Source organism: Equus przewalskii, chromosome 1 (genome assembly GCF_037783145.1).
Source record: "Equus przewalskii isolate Varuska chromosome 1, EquPr2, whole genome shotgun sequence".
Lineage (NCBI taxonomy): Eukaryota > Metazoa > Chordata > Mammalia > Perissodactyla > Equidae > Equus > Equus przewalskii.
Window position 1 is genome coordinate 147350669 of NC_091831.1, and position 17569 is coordinate 147368237.

Here is a 17569-nt window from a genome sequence, read left to right on the forward strand (position 1 = left end):
TTTTATTATTTCCTTTTTCTCCCCAAAGCCCCCCAGTACATAGTTGTATATTCTTCGTTGTGAGTTCTTCTAGTTGTGGCATGTGGGACGCTGCCTCAGCGTGGTCTGATGAGCAGTGCCATGTCCGCGCCCAGGATTCGAACCAACGAAACACTGGGATGCCTGCAGCGGAGCGCGCGAACTTAACCACTCGGCCACGGGGCCAGCCCCTACTATAAGAGACTCTTAATTGGTAATCTTACTACCAGTCCATCCTCCTCCAAATCTAACTTCCACAGTGTAAATCCTAATACATGCTATTGTGATAGCACTTCCCTGCTCCAATTTCAGTGGTTCTCAAATGAGAAGAATCTGAGGGGAAGGGATCTATAAAGGCTTATCCGTGTAATTTATTATTATTAAAACTTGTTTTCATGACACAAATTATATGAAAAAAACTGACAAAATTTTGATTGGTGTAAAACGTTTAAAATTTTTTTCTTAAATACTATAAGACCCTTTACAAATTGGTAAAGGATCAACTGCCACTGTTCCTAAATGACTGTTTTCTCCAACCATTCCAGAGTGCTAGAAGTTTCCAAAACACACCGCAACCTCACACCTCCTTGCCATTACACTGGTTATTGCCTGCACCTATCCCTCCCACCCTATCCTCCATAACTTAACGTTTAAAACTCAAACTTTGCATTTTTCAGGAAAGTCTTCCTTGACTTTCAGGACGCCTTAGGCTTCCTTTCTCTCTTATTTATTCTATTTCAATTTTTAAAGTTATTTACTACAAAGAAGTAATAGAGGCATATAGAGTTTTAAATATAAACATTTAAAGAACTTACAATGAAAAGCCCTGCACCTGTACCTGGATCCTTAGAAACAACCACTTTTTGATTCTTTTAGTGGCTGTTTCTGGCTCTTAAATATATATCCTAAATAAAAAACAGCAATATAAGCTGCTTTTCAATTTTCAATGCTATCTATTTATGCCCTGCTACGCAGATGATGATTTAACTCATACTACTCTCTTACATCTCACCATCCCATCTTCCTAATAGAGATCATTAATTTTAGTTCTTCTATTGATCCCTTTGCAACTTGAATATAATTCTATCTCAATTTCTCATTTCATCAACAACAGACAGTATCTCTTTGTAAAATGAGGATGCCCACTTATATCCTTCCCTTTATTTCTTCTTCCCTCTTTCACCTCACAATTTGTCATTTGTACTTACACATTTTTTTCAAGACTTAAATTAAGTCTTCCATATTTTATTCATAGGTTATAAAAGTTTTAAAAAATCATCAACAGTGACTACCCTATTATGACAACATGAATACCATTCATAAAGTGAGCAATAATTGTATTTCCTGTCCTCCGCAGTTTTTTGGTTTTGTGTTTTCCCCCTTCTGATATCTCTAATTGTCTTTCTTTTTTTCTGCCACTGTTTGCCTTTATTATAACCCTGACAATACCTGAAAACTCTAATATAAACTCAGGGTCTTTCTAAAGTTTAATTCATTGTGCATTAGTATAGCATAGGAGAAGAAAAGATACAAGAAGATAGAAAATTAACACAAAGTTTAAATATAGCAAGACACTACAAATAATTTGCACGTCCTAATGAGGGTACAAAACAATGGATTGTATAAATAAGCTATTCTGAAAATTCCTATGTCTGAAAAATGTTTTATGATGAAAAAAATTAAATATAGTGATACACGCAAATATGTATCATATGATCCCCATAACCAGACCAAACCCAAACTAATTGCCCAGTGGTTTTTGAAAGGACCTGAATACCACCTTCCACCTCAACCCAATCTCCATCATTGTCTTTATCTCTTAAATTAAGAAGACAGAATAACAAGTTGAAAATGGTTTAAACAACTAGACTCTCTTCCATTCTTAAGTTAGTAAGGATAAAGAGAAAACCTTGCTTAATTATGGTACCGTGATTATCATGCATGGAATACATTAAGAAAATCAAAGAAGGTTTATAATTTCATGGCTCCTTGAATTACTAGCCATCATTTCAGAAAGTAATTCATTTTCTAGGTCACCGACAATCATGAGCCTAGACAAAGAAGAATGCCAGCTTGTTTACATCACATCATTACATTATAGGATTAGTTTTCAAATAAGCACATCAATTTTCATACACTCCATACCCATTTTAATTCCTCTAAATTATTCTATCTTCTCGGGATTGTACAGAATTAAGAGGAAAAAAAAGTATTAACAGTATAATAAGGAAAAAAAGCTGATTATTAACTCACTGGGAAAAATAGCCCTGAAAAAAGTCATAGCTAATATTGCTAATGTTTTAACCTGAAGACAAATTTATCAATTTTAAGTGAGTAATTATCATTAAATATATTGTAAATACCTTTCGACTCTTTTCAGCCGCTTTTTCATCTGCAGAGATATGGGTTCGGCACCTAGATAAAGACAGCATTTTCCAATATCTTACTGAAATTCAATAATCTAAGACCTATTTCACAGCTATATTAAAGCAAACCATCCCAAATTGTCTAAAGTGTAACTAGCTTCTTTTCTCCAAAGTCCAATATGTGATAAGACGATTTATTCAACAGTATACTTTTTTCTCTAAGAAAAGCGTCCAAATAGTCCCTAAACTACAAATTACTTTTTCAATCATGAAATAGGTCAGACATACAAAACTGTATAAACAAAAATATGATGAATATCCATGTAACTACCCACTCAGCTTGATAAATAAAACATCTCAAAAATGTAAGAGATCCTATGTGCAGCCTACTCAACGACATGTCTTTTCTTCCTTCCTTCTCATAAGTGCGTTTACCAGGCACATCATCACTATTTTACTAGAATGTATGATGTATCCCTAAACAGAAAATACCATGTAGCATTTTAAACATTATATATTATAGTGTATCTTTCTTCAACTGATTTGTTTCACTCAAGTTACATCTGACATATGTTGATAAATATAGTTCGAGTTCAATCATTTTAACTGCTATACAGTATTCCAAAGTGTGAATTTTCCAAAACTTACTTTTTCAGAATGTTAGAATTTAGGTTGTTTCCAAATTTTCATAATGGCAAACAATGTTGCAGTGGATAGTCCCAGACATGACCCCTTGTACACATGTGAAATTGTTTCTAGGGTGCGGGATGCCGGGTGGAAGAAAGAGAGGCACATCTTCAACTTTAGTAACATCACACTGCTCTCCAAAGTGGTTATAGCAATTTATACTCCCACTTGTAGTATGTTCCTACTGCTCCACAACTGGATAACTACTAACAGAAATCTCAATTTCCGTCAGTCTTATGGGTGTGAATTGGTGAAGTCATTGTTGTTTTAAGGTGTATTTCCCTAACTATGTGTGAGGCTGAACAAATGTGCAGGTGTTCACTGGCCATCCAGGTTTCCTCTTCTGTGAATTGCCTGTGATATCCACTACTTACTTTTCTACTGGATCACCTTTTTCTTATTGACTTGTAACAGTTATTTTATATCCTCGATACTACTCCTTTGTCAAACATGTATTGCAAATATTTTCCTTACAGTCTGAATTTGCCCCTTCACTGTTTTCATGGTGTTCTCATAGATAGAAATTAAAAAATTTTTAACAATCTGTTCTTTTACAGTTTGTGCTGTGTGTGTCAGTTATTCTTGGCCCTTTATTATTCCAGTCCATTAACATGGTATCTCTCCATTTATCGAATTCTTCTTCAATGTGTTTCAATAACATTTTATAAAAGCCTTGCACAGTTTTTGTTAATAGTCCCAAACAGCTTTTTTCTATTATTATTGTAAATGGCATTTTTTATATTACATTTTTTGTTTGTTCCTATTGTTTAGGAACTTGATTTCAGTATACAGAATTTGTATCCTTCAATATCATGGAACTTAAGTCTAATTAAGCTTTTAAGATATTTAAATTCTTTCAACCTTAACCAGTAGGCAACTGAAGTAGCCTCCAAACAGCTCTGAAGTGAAGAAAACTACTAGGCCTAGTTCTTGCTCCTCAGACCTTCTCAGCATCACTAGGGATGAAGAATTACTCTTTCTCAACTCATTGCTACTTTACATGGTGGTTAATGAGATAACAGGAAAAGCAGAATATCTAGTACAAAATAAGAACCCATACCTTCTTTCCCTTCTGTCTCTCACACCTTAATCTTTAATCAATACAAGCCTTACTAAAACAGAAAATGGAATAAGTTTTCCTGAGCGAGTCACCATGCCCTATATATTTTCATCTCATCATCTACTTAAGAGGTAGGAAAATTTTCCTAACTGCATCTTACCTGTTCAACTAGTAAAGTAACCAAATTTAGAATTTAATGCCTTATTCTTTTTTTTTTTTTTTTTTGAGGAAGATTAGCCCAGAGCTAACAACTGCCAATCCTCCTCTTTTTGCCAAGGAAGACCGGCCCTGAGCTAACAGCCAGGCTGATCTTCCTCCACTTTATATGTGGGACGCCTACCACAGCATGGCTTTTGCCAAGCGGTGCCATGTCCGCACTGGGGATCCAAACCAGCGAACCCCGGGCCGCCAAGAAGCGGAACGTGTGAACTTAACCGCTGTACCACCGGGCCGGCCCCTAATGCCTTATTCTTAAAAGATAAAGGAACTAAGCTTTGTTGAGTCATCCACTTATGTCAGTTATGCTAGGTGCACACACTATCTCACTGAACACTTCAACTGGGGCCTTTTTTCTCATTTCATAGGTAAAGAATCTAGGATTCAGAGATTAAAGACTTGCCCAAGGTTATATAGCTACAAACTAGCAAAACTAGTATTTTAACCAATATGTCAGGCTCCAAAAGCATATGTTATTTACATTTATAAACTGTCTTCTAGAAATAACCAAGCCAAGTTAATTACCTCTAAATTCCAGCTTCTCTTCTTATCTACTGATGAGAAAAAAACTAGAGAATAAAGGAACCAGGTCGATTACGCAGAACTCCAAAACAGAACATTTAGTTTGTTTATGGTCATAAAACAACAACAACAATCAAAAGAGAAATAAGACTTACGGCTGTTTGAAAGTCTGTGTGTGGGCAGCTGTGGTCTTTATGTGGGCAACATTAATTTCCTCGGAGAGCTCTTCCACAGTCTCAATGTCCACCTGCTCCTCATCATCTTCAATGTATTCTACACAGTTATTCTGAAATACAGCATTCCAAGAGTAAATAAAGTTTTGAGAAGCAAGCACACCTAGACTTTTCAACCGAATGCTCCCCTTATAAAACCAACCAGTGCCAAACATTGATCTTATACCATGAGTATTGGTAATCCTAAATTCCTCCTTATAATTAACAAATTAAGTCATAAAGACAACATATGATTAGAGCTAACCACCAAGAACTACATTATAAATTACAGATATCTATTAAACAGACATCATTAGACTGAATAGAGTCCTCAAAGGGCTGTATTGCTGATTTAGTGTTATTTCTAGTGGACAAAATTCAGGTATGGATGTATTAAAGCTGCATAAATCTTAAGATTAAATAGCAGTAAAATAAAATTTGGTGAGTGGGAAGGTGAAAAGGAGAAAAATGCAGGTTCTATTTTTAGAGTGCTTCATGGCTAATCCCCTATCAGACACCCACAAAAAATATTCGAGGCAGATATGGAAATAGAAGGCTGTCTGGGCTATATTCTAAGACTCTCAATCCCATAGAATGAGAACTTTTGAAGAATTTGGGGTATTGAAAGAAGTCCAGGCTTGCTGTACTTGATTATACCAAAAGAGGAGTCAATCAGTAAGCATTTATTGAGCACCTGTCGTAGAAACTCATTGTGTATTTTATGTAACAGTAGAATATTTGGATTATGGGATATGAAGATATTTTTAAGTCCACCTTTAAAAGTAGTGTTTAGTACGCCAGAAACTAAACAGGGAATATATTATCTATAATTGTAGTATACTAGAGGCGCACAACTCAAAATGAGGCATCCCAATCACCTTATTAATCCTGTGTTTAAACTTGTTGGAAAAATTACTTACCCCCAAATTATAGGCTCCATAAAGCTGACAGACACTAAATGCAAGCCATCCTTTATGTTCCCCAATTTAAGCACAATTTAAACAATGTATATTAAATTTAAACAATGTGTATCAAAATTAACTCTAGGAAGCTAAATCAACAGAATCTCAAGAGTATGAATAGTAATACAGATAGATGCTCTACAATATTTAAACTGAAGAACGTCTGCCTACTGCATGGCTTTAACTGCAGGCTTTGTAAATAATATCCAACAAATTGCACAGTGGAAGATTTAAATTAAAAGATGCTACTCACAACTTTCCTTATATTATTCCAACATAATGCTAATCCACAAGCATAAAGGTATCATAGGTGTTGGATATGTATATAAAGACAATGTAGAATTTAGATTTAAGAGATCACTGAATATAACAGCCTTACTTTAAAAAAAGTCAGTATACCCTGTATGTCAGATTTCCTATTAGGAAATTCAAGCAATGCCACCCTGTATGATGAAGACACTCTAAAGGTTCTATTAAGTCAGTTCTACTGATAGCAATAGTTTTCACTGGTTTTCAAGTTGGACTGTTTTTGGTCTGATGCTTACTCTGGCTGACTTACAATGGGAGACTCTACAAAAGGCACAAGATGATCTGCAATCTAAATCCTAAGCTCAATGAATTCAGAGTCTTCAGCTACCTAGAGACATCTATCCTCCAGAAGGATTATGCTATAGATAGACTATAAGGCAAATACATATCGAATCATCCAATTGTAAGGCTAGATCCTCATTTTACAAATGAGACAACTGAGGTACAGAAATAACCAACACAGGAACATTAAAATATTTAAACATTGTAGAGTTTTAAAATACTAATCTTTTTGTTGTATTTTATCCTCATAAGGCAGATGGGGATTAACAGAGAAGGAGCAGGTAACACAGAGGCTGAATGAATCTCAAGTAAGATTCTAAACAACCAATTGCATGACAATCTGTGCAGAGAGCCATATTATCTGCTCCCGAAGAGAAGGACACAGTTTAGATTTCAGGACACCTCACAAACAGCTGGCTATAATCTTAGGTTTTACATCAGATCCCATGTCAGGGGTCAGCAAATCACAGCCTGCCACCTGTTTCTGTAAATAAAATTTTACTGGAACACAGTCACACTCATTCACTTATTGCTGTTTACTGATGCCTTCACACTACAACAGCAATTGAGTAGTTGCAATAGCACGCCATCTAGCCTGCAAAGTGTAAAATATTTACAATCTGGCCATTTACAGAAAAAGTTTGTCCAACTCCTGCGTTGTATCATACCTGACTCTCAGTTACTCAGTTCAGTAAACAAAACCCTAAATAGGAAGTCTACAAAATTGGCTTCAGAAAAACAAAATAAATAAATTATAAAAATTATATTTATTATAAAAATAAATAAATTATAAAATAAATAAAATTATAATAAATTTTACAAAAGATGATGATCAAAGTTCAGAATACAAATTCTAGAAACTACTTAATTTTAGCAGATAATTAAGAAGCAACTTAAAGGAAGGGTTATATTAAAATATTAAATAGTATTTTCCATTTTTCTCCAAAAATAAAAATCTTTCTCTAAATGCAGGTAGGCAAGTTCTCTTTCAGTTCTAAGGTCATTCAGTCTCTGTTCTTATATATCTACCACTTCGTATAGACAATGTCAAAGAAACTAAGTGAGATCAATTGGGAGCAGTGGTCTCAGGATTTCTTTTTTTAAATCTAACTTGATAGGGACTCTCAAGCATCTATCCCCCTAGAGGCTTCAGCCCGCCTTCCTTAATATCAGCTAAGTCTCAAAGAACAATATAAGCTCAATAAATGTTACATGACTGACACTGCCTAAAAACTACAAAGTCATTTAATCATGATCTAAACCTAGGCATCCAATTGAATGCATCAGGTATTAGTGATCTTCTGGAAAAGCTACTGTCTCTAATAAATCATTTAAATCCTTGAGGGTTCAGTCACAACAAAAATGGGCTCACCACTTTTTCTACATCATCAACCTCCTCACTCTGGTAGTCAGAAACAACATCCACAATCTCATCAATAGAATCATCGGTTTTGTCATTCTCATCTTCCTCATCCTCCTCTTCCAGATCCAAAACAGCGAAGTCAGCACTGCTTCTCCCACCCTTCTTCTCTTGCTTTGGTTGTATGTGTTCTCCTGACAGCATTAAGTGACCTTGAAAATGTCCTTCCCCTCTGCTCCCTTTTGGAGCTCTCTTGGGAACAACGGAGAAGGCTGCAGGACTAGAAATCCTACTCCAAGAATCACATTCAGTTTTTAAAATTCTGGTATTCTCAGTAGTTCCATTTTTTCCAAGTAAATCAGAGATGCCTTGTTCTTGTTGAAACACATCTGAATTTTCTGAACAAGTCTTTGTTTCTTTAATTAGCTGCTCATCTGCCTCCTCCTTGCAGTCTTGTGAAGTTCCGACACACTTCTCGGTCAAAGGGCCCTTCAAGTGTTTTCTCCATCTCTCCCTAATACTGTCCTTCTCCAGAGAGTCTCCACATCCCTTCTCCTTGGCCTCTGGCTGTAGATTAGATTGCTGCTCTACAACGGTGCTCCCTGATAATTCAAGTTTACTTTCTTCCTTAGAGATGACTGGAAATTCATTTGATTTTTCCTCTGGATCAACCAATCCTTTCTGCAGTTCCATTTTCACACCACCAGGTTTTTTAAACTGTACATTACTTACACTTTGGACTGTCATATCACTAGCTTTTTCAGAAATGGTCTTAACTTCTAGAACAGTCAGTTTTTCTTTAGAACTGTTATGATTCGTAATCCCATACTCTTCATCAGTATCTTTATAGTCTTCACCTATGTGTGACCCACTGATACAGGAGTGCTCAGAAGGTTTAACAGTTGCAGGATCTTCTTCTATAAGAGATTCTTCATCTAAATGATCACCCTCATCTTCCAAGGAATCATTCAGGATTTCTTCAGAGGCAGGAGCTCCTGAGTTTTGCTTTATTATATTAGTCTCAGAGTCTATAGCGTCTCCTTCTGACTGTAGGGCCTTCTTAGCCTCCTGCTCTCTTTTTAAAAAGCTTGTTTCATCTTTCTGGTCTGCATTCTGAGATTCTCTCTTCATCTGAAGAGAAGCAACATGTTGAAGAATGGAGCTGGGAACAGGTTTTTGTCCTGGGAGCTGCAACAAGGCAAAACTTCCAGACTGGAGAGGAATAAGACTGGCTGTACCAACAGGCTGCCCTCCTGAGCTGTAGGTTATTTTGGTTTCAGAGCCTGTTTTACTTGCAAAGCTTTGTGGTTCAGGAGGGGAAATCCTAAGGGTCAATGTACCAGACTGAGACACAAAACTAGGTCCAGAAGAAAGCAATGATGGTGCCTGAGTGATAACATTCACTGCTGGAGAAGAACCAACAGCCTGAATTACAGGATTCATAACAGAGAAAGCAGAGGATGAAGCAGAAGATGGTGGAGTCTCTGAAGGTTTGGAAGGAGTGGGTAACCGGATTCCCATCACAGACCCTGGCAAGAAAAAGAAAATTTTAAATCACCATTGCCTATATCAAGACTTCCAAGGTATGCTTTTCTTCTTGGAAGATGACTCAGAGACTAATAAAACCAATCCTGGTGTATTAACATACTATATGGCCAAATGATTCAACAAAAGAAAACTCATCAGAAAGATCTCCAATTTTATACCTGGGTTCCGAAACACGACAGGCTGTAAGTTGGGCTGGGTATTAGAGCCTCGAAGCTGATGCAAAGGGAGGAGCTGGACAATCTGACCATTAGGGTGCCTGAATAGGTTCATTCCACTTGGGCTCCTAACAGGCTGCAAGACCATCCGATGCCCCTGAAGTTGTGTGTTTGGGACAGGTCTAAGAGTAGGAGAACCCTGCTGCACTGGAATCAACAACAATCGAGGTCCAGGACGTTTCACTGTGTTAGGAGAGACCTGTGAAGTAGCCACTGGAATCTGAGGGGCATTTTCTGAAAAACAGGAAATGGAAACATAGTATTAGAATTTCCCTTTAACATATATAGGAAAAAATTATTATGACATAGGATCTGACCATGCTACAAATAATTTCTAATTTGAATTATAAAGTTGGTGAAATCCTATACCTCTATTAGACACTACTTAATAGTACTATGGCTGAGAACAATTTATCTTAAACCTAAGTATTAACCAGACATTGCAGGGCCTTACATTTGGAATGGTAAAAAAAGAAAGCATCAGTTGTCAAGAGGCACCTTTAAAGAGATAACGCTTCTGCCTAATGAAAAACTTGGGCAGGCTTCTAAATTTGGATTCTCATGAAAGTTAAAGAGATCATTCATGATAAAATTCTATTCTTCAACTTTAAAATTCAGGCTGTTAACACTTAACTAGACTTATGACTTAGTTTCACAGGTCATACTCAAGTAAGATAAAGCCAAAGACTAAAAACCACAAGGTATTAAAAATTTCTTGGCTTTTAAAATTCACTGACAAATAAGCAAAGCGTCTTTGCTTTGTGGAAATTATTTTTCAAAAGAAAAAGAAAAAGTACATACCCCCCCCCCCCCCCACAAAATGGAACAAATAAAGAGACATCAAAGAAGTAGGGAAATAAAGCCTGGTTAAGAAGAGGCAAAAGATAGTTTTAAAACAAACAGAAAAAGCAGAAATTTAATGGAGAAGATGTGAATTAAAAGAGATTTCAAACCATTAATAGTAGCTAAAGATGCAATTTAATGTCTAGAAGAGGTACACAGAAATACTAAAGATCTGGGAAAAACTAATATGAGTAATCCACAGATCTATTTTTGGCCAGGGGGATAAAGAGGTAGGAATAATGATAATAGTAAGCATAAATGAAACTAGTCTAACATTACCATTCAAATTAGTGAACTTATTTAAAATTACTAATAAACAAAACTTTTCATTAGTTTGGCACAAAATCAACAAACCAAATGAAACAAAGATTTTAGCGTAACGTGTAATATCCTATCAGGTAAGCACTCTGCCCACAAAAACGTACCAAATTTCTAAAAGAAGGTCATGCTCCTAACATGTAGAGCTCCTAACTACTCTTGAAAATGAAACAAAACACAAAGACAAACTTGTTCATGAAAAAAACAGAGTGCAGTTTAAACAAAAACCATTCATCTATCTTACGTCAATTAAGAAATACATTAAAGCATACTTAATTTCCTGAACATTTCTATGCAAATTAAGTTTTAGAAAGTGATTCAAAAACAAATTACTGCAATTCAGAGAAAGAAAGCAGCCTTTAATACACACACTAAACATGTATTTACTGAAATGGGGAAGAGGGGGAAAGAGAAAAATAAGGGAAGTCAAATGAAAATGTCACAGATGTCTAAGTGCCTGAGTTGGGATCCTCTTTATGAACCCAGAACAAAATTACCCACAATTCCTTAGAATTAGCAGTTATCTGACTCAACTCCACTTACAAAAGAGCAAACAAGAAAATTTGTTAACATTAGTATTTCCTCAAGTGGTATTAGAGAAGATACTTTTAGGTGATATACGGATATAGAATAACACCGAATATCACACTGTGAGAAAGTAATTCCCTTTTCAATTTTAATCTTTGGATTATATACAGAAGAAAGTACCAGTCTTTGATGTCTTTAATATTATGCGAACATTTTCTAGCTTTCTTCATTAACAGAGAACAAGCCACATGCTAAGAACATCTAGTAGCTGGCTAGAATTTAATATTTATTATTACTGTTTCCAAAGAACTACAAAGGGGCCAGCTGGGCGGCACAGCGGTTAAGTTTGCACATTCCACTTTGGCTGCCCGGGGTTTGCCGGTTCGGATCCCGGGTGCAGACCCAGCACCACCTGTCAAACCATGCTGTGGCAGGCGTCCCACAGAGAAAGTAGAGGAAGATGGGCACGGATGTTAGCTCAGGGCCAGTCTTCCTGAGCAAAAAGAGGATGATTAGCAGCAGATGTCAGCTCAGGGCTAATCTTCCTCACAAACAAACAAACAAACAAAACAAAAAACCAAAGAACTATAAAAAGCCAGACTACTTTTGTTTCACAATAGAACTAAAAATATAAAGAAAGATTGGAATGCAAATGGTTTAGAAAACACAACCAGTTAAAATATGACAAGATATGAACCTTGAGATTCGATAGGAAATGAAAGCAGCTTCATCAACAATGATCTCACTTCCGAAATTACTCATTAAACTAACCATTTTTTCTATGTTTTTATTTATGGGGAGAAGCAGAAGACAACAAATTTAATACTGGGATTCACTTTTCCTTTCAACTTATAAACTAATTCCCAAATCACTTCTTCCCTAAATTATCAACAGGGATTTGGATCATACCACTAAAGGCACAAATATGTAGCAGGATAAATATCAGTAACAAAAACAGAATTGCTGTTGGCTATTTATTTCCCCCTAAACCCTGCAAAGTCTCTCACTCTTTTCTACAGCAATCCCTCTCTGAGTACACCAAGAGAACCATTTACCTTAGCTGGTCAAATGAGAATATAAAAATTACCAAAGTGTAGGATATTCCTATTTTAAATTCACTTAACCTAAGCCAACAAGAGAAAAATTTTAATTTCAATTAAAATTTGATAAACATATAAAAAATCAGAGTCCTAAACAAAGAAATATGCTTCCTTATTTTTATTTCAATCAGTTCATATATAATAATTAAGTAGGAGGATAATGTCAGTAGTGCATGGGAGCTGAGTTGATTCACAAATGATTTTTCCTAGGCAAGAGGACCTAGACTTTAATCTTCAGCAAGGAGACAGGAAAAAAAGCCCTCAGCTTGGCTGCACTGTAAAAGCCCTCTGATCTGTTTTTTTAATTTAAAAGCACCCCCCTCCCCGGAAAAAAAGGGAGCACCTACATTTGGGTTCCCTCCTCAGAGATGTGCACCCTAGCTCTCAGCACACAGCAGGTTGCACTTCCTCCTCTGCCCACTTAACTGGCTGCTCCACTGGTTCAGAGCTCCACTCCCTTCTACATTATTTTAGTAACCTTCAGCCAGCATTTCCATTCTAATGTTTTTGGGTATTTTCAATCTCCTGAGGAAATCTCCAGTCCCACTAAACCATCTGTCAAGGCTGTTCAATTTATCTCCAAGGTACCAGTTGTGGTTTTATTAGTGCTCTGGTTACAAAGTTGCATAGATTTTCAATGATTTGTCCTAACCCTATATTAACCACAAGCTCTATTATTTTTAGTGTTCAGTTTTGCAGAGTGCAAAGGTTTTCAGGAATACATATATCATGTTATAGCAGAAACACCTACACTGTTACCCTGATATATCTATAATCCTATCACAACCACAAGTTACAGAAACAACTGAACAATAAACCAGCTAGTAATGACTAGGCCTTACCTGGTCTCTGGCTCACTGGTGGATTCCCATCAATTCCTGAGAGTATAATGGGAACAGAGCCCAGAGATGAAGTTGGTGTAGTCACCATGGAGGAAGATGCAGCTGTGGTCACCACGACTATGGAGGTGGAGGCAGTGGAAGCAACAGGAAGAGTTATGGTTGGAGGAGATGCTACCAAAGACTTAGGAAAAGCAACTGAAGCCACAGGGGTAGTTATCCCAGTCGTTTTGATAAGGTTCACAGTGGCTGCAGACTGGGTAGGTGTTACAGGGGTGCTGGTATTAGTTTCAGAGACCTCAACAACCCCTGCAGTGGTGGCACCAGAAGTAGTTTCTTTAGCTCCCACGTCAGAAATAGCAGTCATAGGTGTCACAGCAGTAACATTCTCTAAAAACACTTGAGGGGTGGTAGTAGTGACAGCAGCAGTCACAGGGCTGCACACCTGAACTGGCTCAGAAGAAACCACAGGTGTGACGACCATTACTGGAGAAGGTCTGATACTGAACTTCTGTGGCCCTGTTAGGGGTTGGGGTGTGCTAACTCCAGGTATCTTCTGCTGCAGGGCTCCAACTTTACTCATCACAAACTGTGTGAACACACCACCAGGAGAGGGTCGAGCCGCTGCAAATAAAAATTTGCAGGTCAAAAATCTTTAGTTCTCATATTTTATCCTGTTAGTGACTGTGTTTATCAACATTTATTGTGCACCACCGGGTCAATTTCTTACAGGTACTACCTATCTGTATTATATGTGCCAATTTCCACTTAAGAAATCAAACACTTCCTTCAACCCAAACCACAACTTTATAATTCTAACAAGAAAGGGATTGAAACTGCGTGTTCCTACTAAAATTCTTTTGGCTCTGCAATAGAGCCAAAGTGCCAGGACACTAAAAAGACAATACAGTAGCACACAACTTCATCATCTAAAACAGATGCAGAAAGAAAGCAGCAGATATTTTTTCCTAATTCTAATTTTAAAACTTGTTTCCGCCACTTAATCTTGGTCCCAGCACCTCCATCTCTTTATTGCTGTCCTCTTAGGAGATAGTTAAGTTTTTCGTATTTCTAAAATGTATAAAGACATTTTTCACAAGAGGGGAGGACAGGACTGCTTTTTCTTTGAATTACCAGAATAAGAACACAGCAATTGATACTTTCTCTTATTCCTAAATGTTTGAAACAACAAAAAGAGGAAGTCAATAAACCAACTGAATATACTTCTCAATGTTAAAACACAAATGCTTTCAAGAAGGAAATTTATTACAGACTCTAGCATTGAAATGTTAAACAGAAGAGGTTTGCATTCACAGAACAGGGATGAATAGAATAAAGTAATGCTCCCGAAACTTATGTTTTACAAGAGACTTTACTTCAAAACTATACCAACTTAAACCACTTTGATTTTGCCTGCTCTTTGGTTTCATAAGTTCAAGGAACATACATATATGATTGGTACCAAAAACTCCAGTCCTCATAGGAGAAATACTAAATTAGGGAATGTATTTAAGAATATGTCTTTCCTTTTTTAAAAGCAAAATTAAAAACCTGAGTCTTTTCTACATAAATAAAGCCAGTCTAAAAGTCGGAGAAATAAGTGTAAAAACTAGAGTTCGATTCATCTAGTATTGTAGGTCATCAGAAAAGTTACCCAAAAATACAAAAATTTCAGGCAAAACAGATGTCAAGAATCAGAAGAATGCCAAATTCTCTATTTCTCTAATTTGTACAGCCTCCATACCTGTATCCACTGGCCCAGCACCAAGTCACAGGCCTTTCCAAAACACACATACAGTCCAACTTACCAATTGGTCTTTTTGCTGGGACAAATGCCTTCAGATTCTTCCCAGGGCGATTTGTTGTGGTGCCGGAGGAGGATGCCGTTTTGGAATTGGATGTTGAAGGCAACAGGGTACGTGGTTTCCTGGATGCAGCCACCTTGGCATTGGATGCTACCTTGGAGATGACAGTACTGAGGGTTGAGAGGTCCAGGACTGAGGGTCGCAACCTGCCTGTGATATAAGCAGCTAGCCTATTGGCTGGATGCAATGCCCCCATCTGTCCCAATAGCAACTTAGCCTGCGGGTAACTCTTACCATTAACCTGAAACAAGTGGCAAAGAGAAATTCTGTAAAGATAAAATTCTCTTGCTAACTCATCTCCCTTGACAGGGGTTTCATTTTTACAAGGTTTTAAAAGTCTATTTTTCAGATTTAAAGGGAAAAAGAAATTGACTTTTTCCATTTGGTATCATCTGAGTAATTAGGAGGTGAAAAAATGCCGTCACCTGATATTCTAAACTAATCTCATCTCCTTCATTTTGGTAGTCTGGAAACAGACAATCTTAGAAACTCATCATATCTGCATCCTAGATATGTGAAAGATACAGTCCAGTCTAAGGAATCATCCAATTGTTTTACTTGTCAATAAGCAATTCTAGTTATGCTATTAACAATCATCAGCAAAAAGTGAATAACCGTTCCACAGAATCTCTCTGACAAGACCAGAGAGTCATACTAAAAGCCTCTCACAAGGGTCCTTTCAAGCATCCTTAATATTTCAAAAACATATGGTGAGTCTACTTTAAATTATAAGAAAGCCACAAAGTCACCTCAGTTTTCAAAAAACTCAAACTTTGAAGATATCGTCTTCATATCTTGGACAAAACTTGGGCTCAAGAAAAATGCTAGTAGAAACACATGATTTTAGAAATAGTCACTATACTATCAGAAGAAAGTGAATCAACGAATGAAGTAAAGATTTTTCTCTACTGCCTGAGTTGATAAGACTACCCATCCTGGGCAAAAGGATACTGTTTTTTAAAAAGGAAAAACCCAAAAACCTCCCAAGTTTCTTACCCACGTTCTCTAAGTTATATTGCTGGTGACTAAAGAAGACATCCTTTTCTGTCCCTCCTTTCCATCATTTAAAAGGGGGAGGAGGTGGAGTGAACTGGAGAAACTCCTCTTCTCCAAATAAAATAAGGAATTGGTGAGGAGAATAGCTACAGCAAGCCACTCTCTCTTCAAAGACACAAAACAAAATTACTCTCTGCTACTTAAAATTATGATTATTCCCAGACAGATCAGGAATATCTGCACCTCAAGTTTGGTACACAAAAATGTGATCCCAAAGTAAACTTTACTATACATTTTTTTCAGGCTCTAGGAGTCTAGGTCAAATACCACATCTGGTCCTTTGGGACTTGCTCTGAAGACTACCCGGCAGGTTCCCCAAAGCCCACGTTACAGTAGCCTGACTGCTTAGGCAAGTTCACATTTTACGGTGGCTTTCTGAGTCCTAGACAGGAAAGGAGAACACAAAATACCCATGGCTGAATTTCAGGGGATCTAGTACCACTAGAAATGATCTCAGATAAGTCTTTGCTCTCAAAATAGCAATCAATAAATGAAATAAAAAGAAAACACTGTTCTCATCATTAAGAGTTTAAGAACTACCAACAGAAGCAGTTACATAGCACCACCAAGAGTAAACTGTAATAAGAAGTTTTAATTAAGTAGATCAGTCCTATTATTAATGGAACAGTCCTTAACCCAGAGAAGCAATCAAGCTAGTAAAGTCAAGTAACCTTAGCAGTAACGTCAGACACTTCAACACGTTTGCTGCTCTGAGATAAAAGTGCATTTCATGTCACTGAGCAAGAGGAAAAAACCTTTTTGACTACGATTACATTTTGATTCAGAACTTCTCTTTCCAAAGGATTTTCTAGATGCCAGCATAATTTTACTAATATAACCTGCCTGAGGTACTAAACAGCAAAGAAGTATTTGTCCTACAACAATGATTATACTGGCAAAAACCCAATGATTCAAATAAAGAAAAAAATATAAGTAAACTGCATCTAAATTGTTTAAAATTTTACGTATTTGAATAACACGTTACTAAATAAAAATTTTCCCAAAGTTTCCAAACATACACTGCCTATCTTAAAATCAGTTTCACCTTGTTTTGTTTTGAAAGCTGTGTGCTAACAAAAATGGCAAGAACTAAACTGAATCCCTACCTATCCTTGCTTGGTTATCAAAGTAGCGTGAGAGCCCAGGCAATAAAATTTAAGAGGAGCAACTTTCTGGGAAGACTAGGAAGAAAATTATAAGCTAACACAGGGCTCTACATTTCTGTTTGTAAAGGTGCCAAAAGTTCACTCTAGGTATGCATCT

At 36.8% G+C, this 17569-nt stretch overlaps 1 protein-coding gene across 38 annotated transcripts in view; it reads right to left on the reverse strand.

Moving 5' to 3' along the window:
- MGA (MAX dimerization protein MGA) overlaps positions 1-17569 on the reverse strand; it is a 151222-nt gene that overhangs the window by 9357 nt on the left and 124296 nt on the right. For 12 of the 38 annotated variants that reach the window (XM_070583472.1, XM_070583480.1, XM_070583521.1 and 9 more), the window contains 6 exons: positions 15194-15491; positions 13389-14009; positions 9701-9991; positions 8007-9523; positions 5025-5155; positions 2382-2433 (listed from right to left, as the gene is read on the reverse strand). In XM_070583472.1, the coding sequence (XP_070439573.1) occupies positions 2382-2433; positions 5025-5155; positions 8007-9523; positions 9701-9991; positions 13389-14009; positions 15194-15491 (2910 nt within the window). Of the gene's footprint in view, positions 1-2381; positions 2434-5024; positions 5156-8006; positions 9524-9700; positions 9992-13388; positions 14010-15193; positions 15492-17569 lie in introns of those variants that run through there. The other 26 variants (XM_070583580.1, XM_070583548.1, XM_070583569.1 and 23 more) reach the window with 12 other exon arrangements.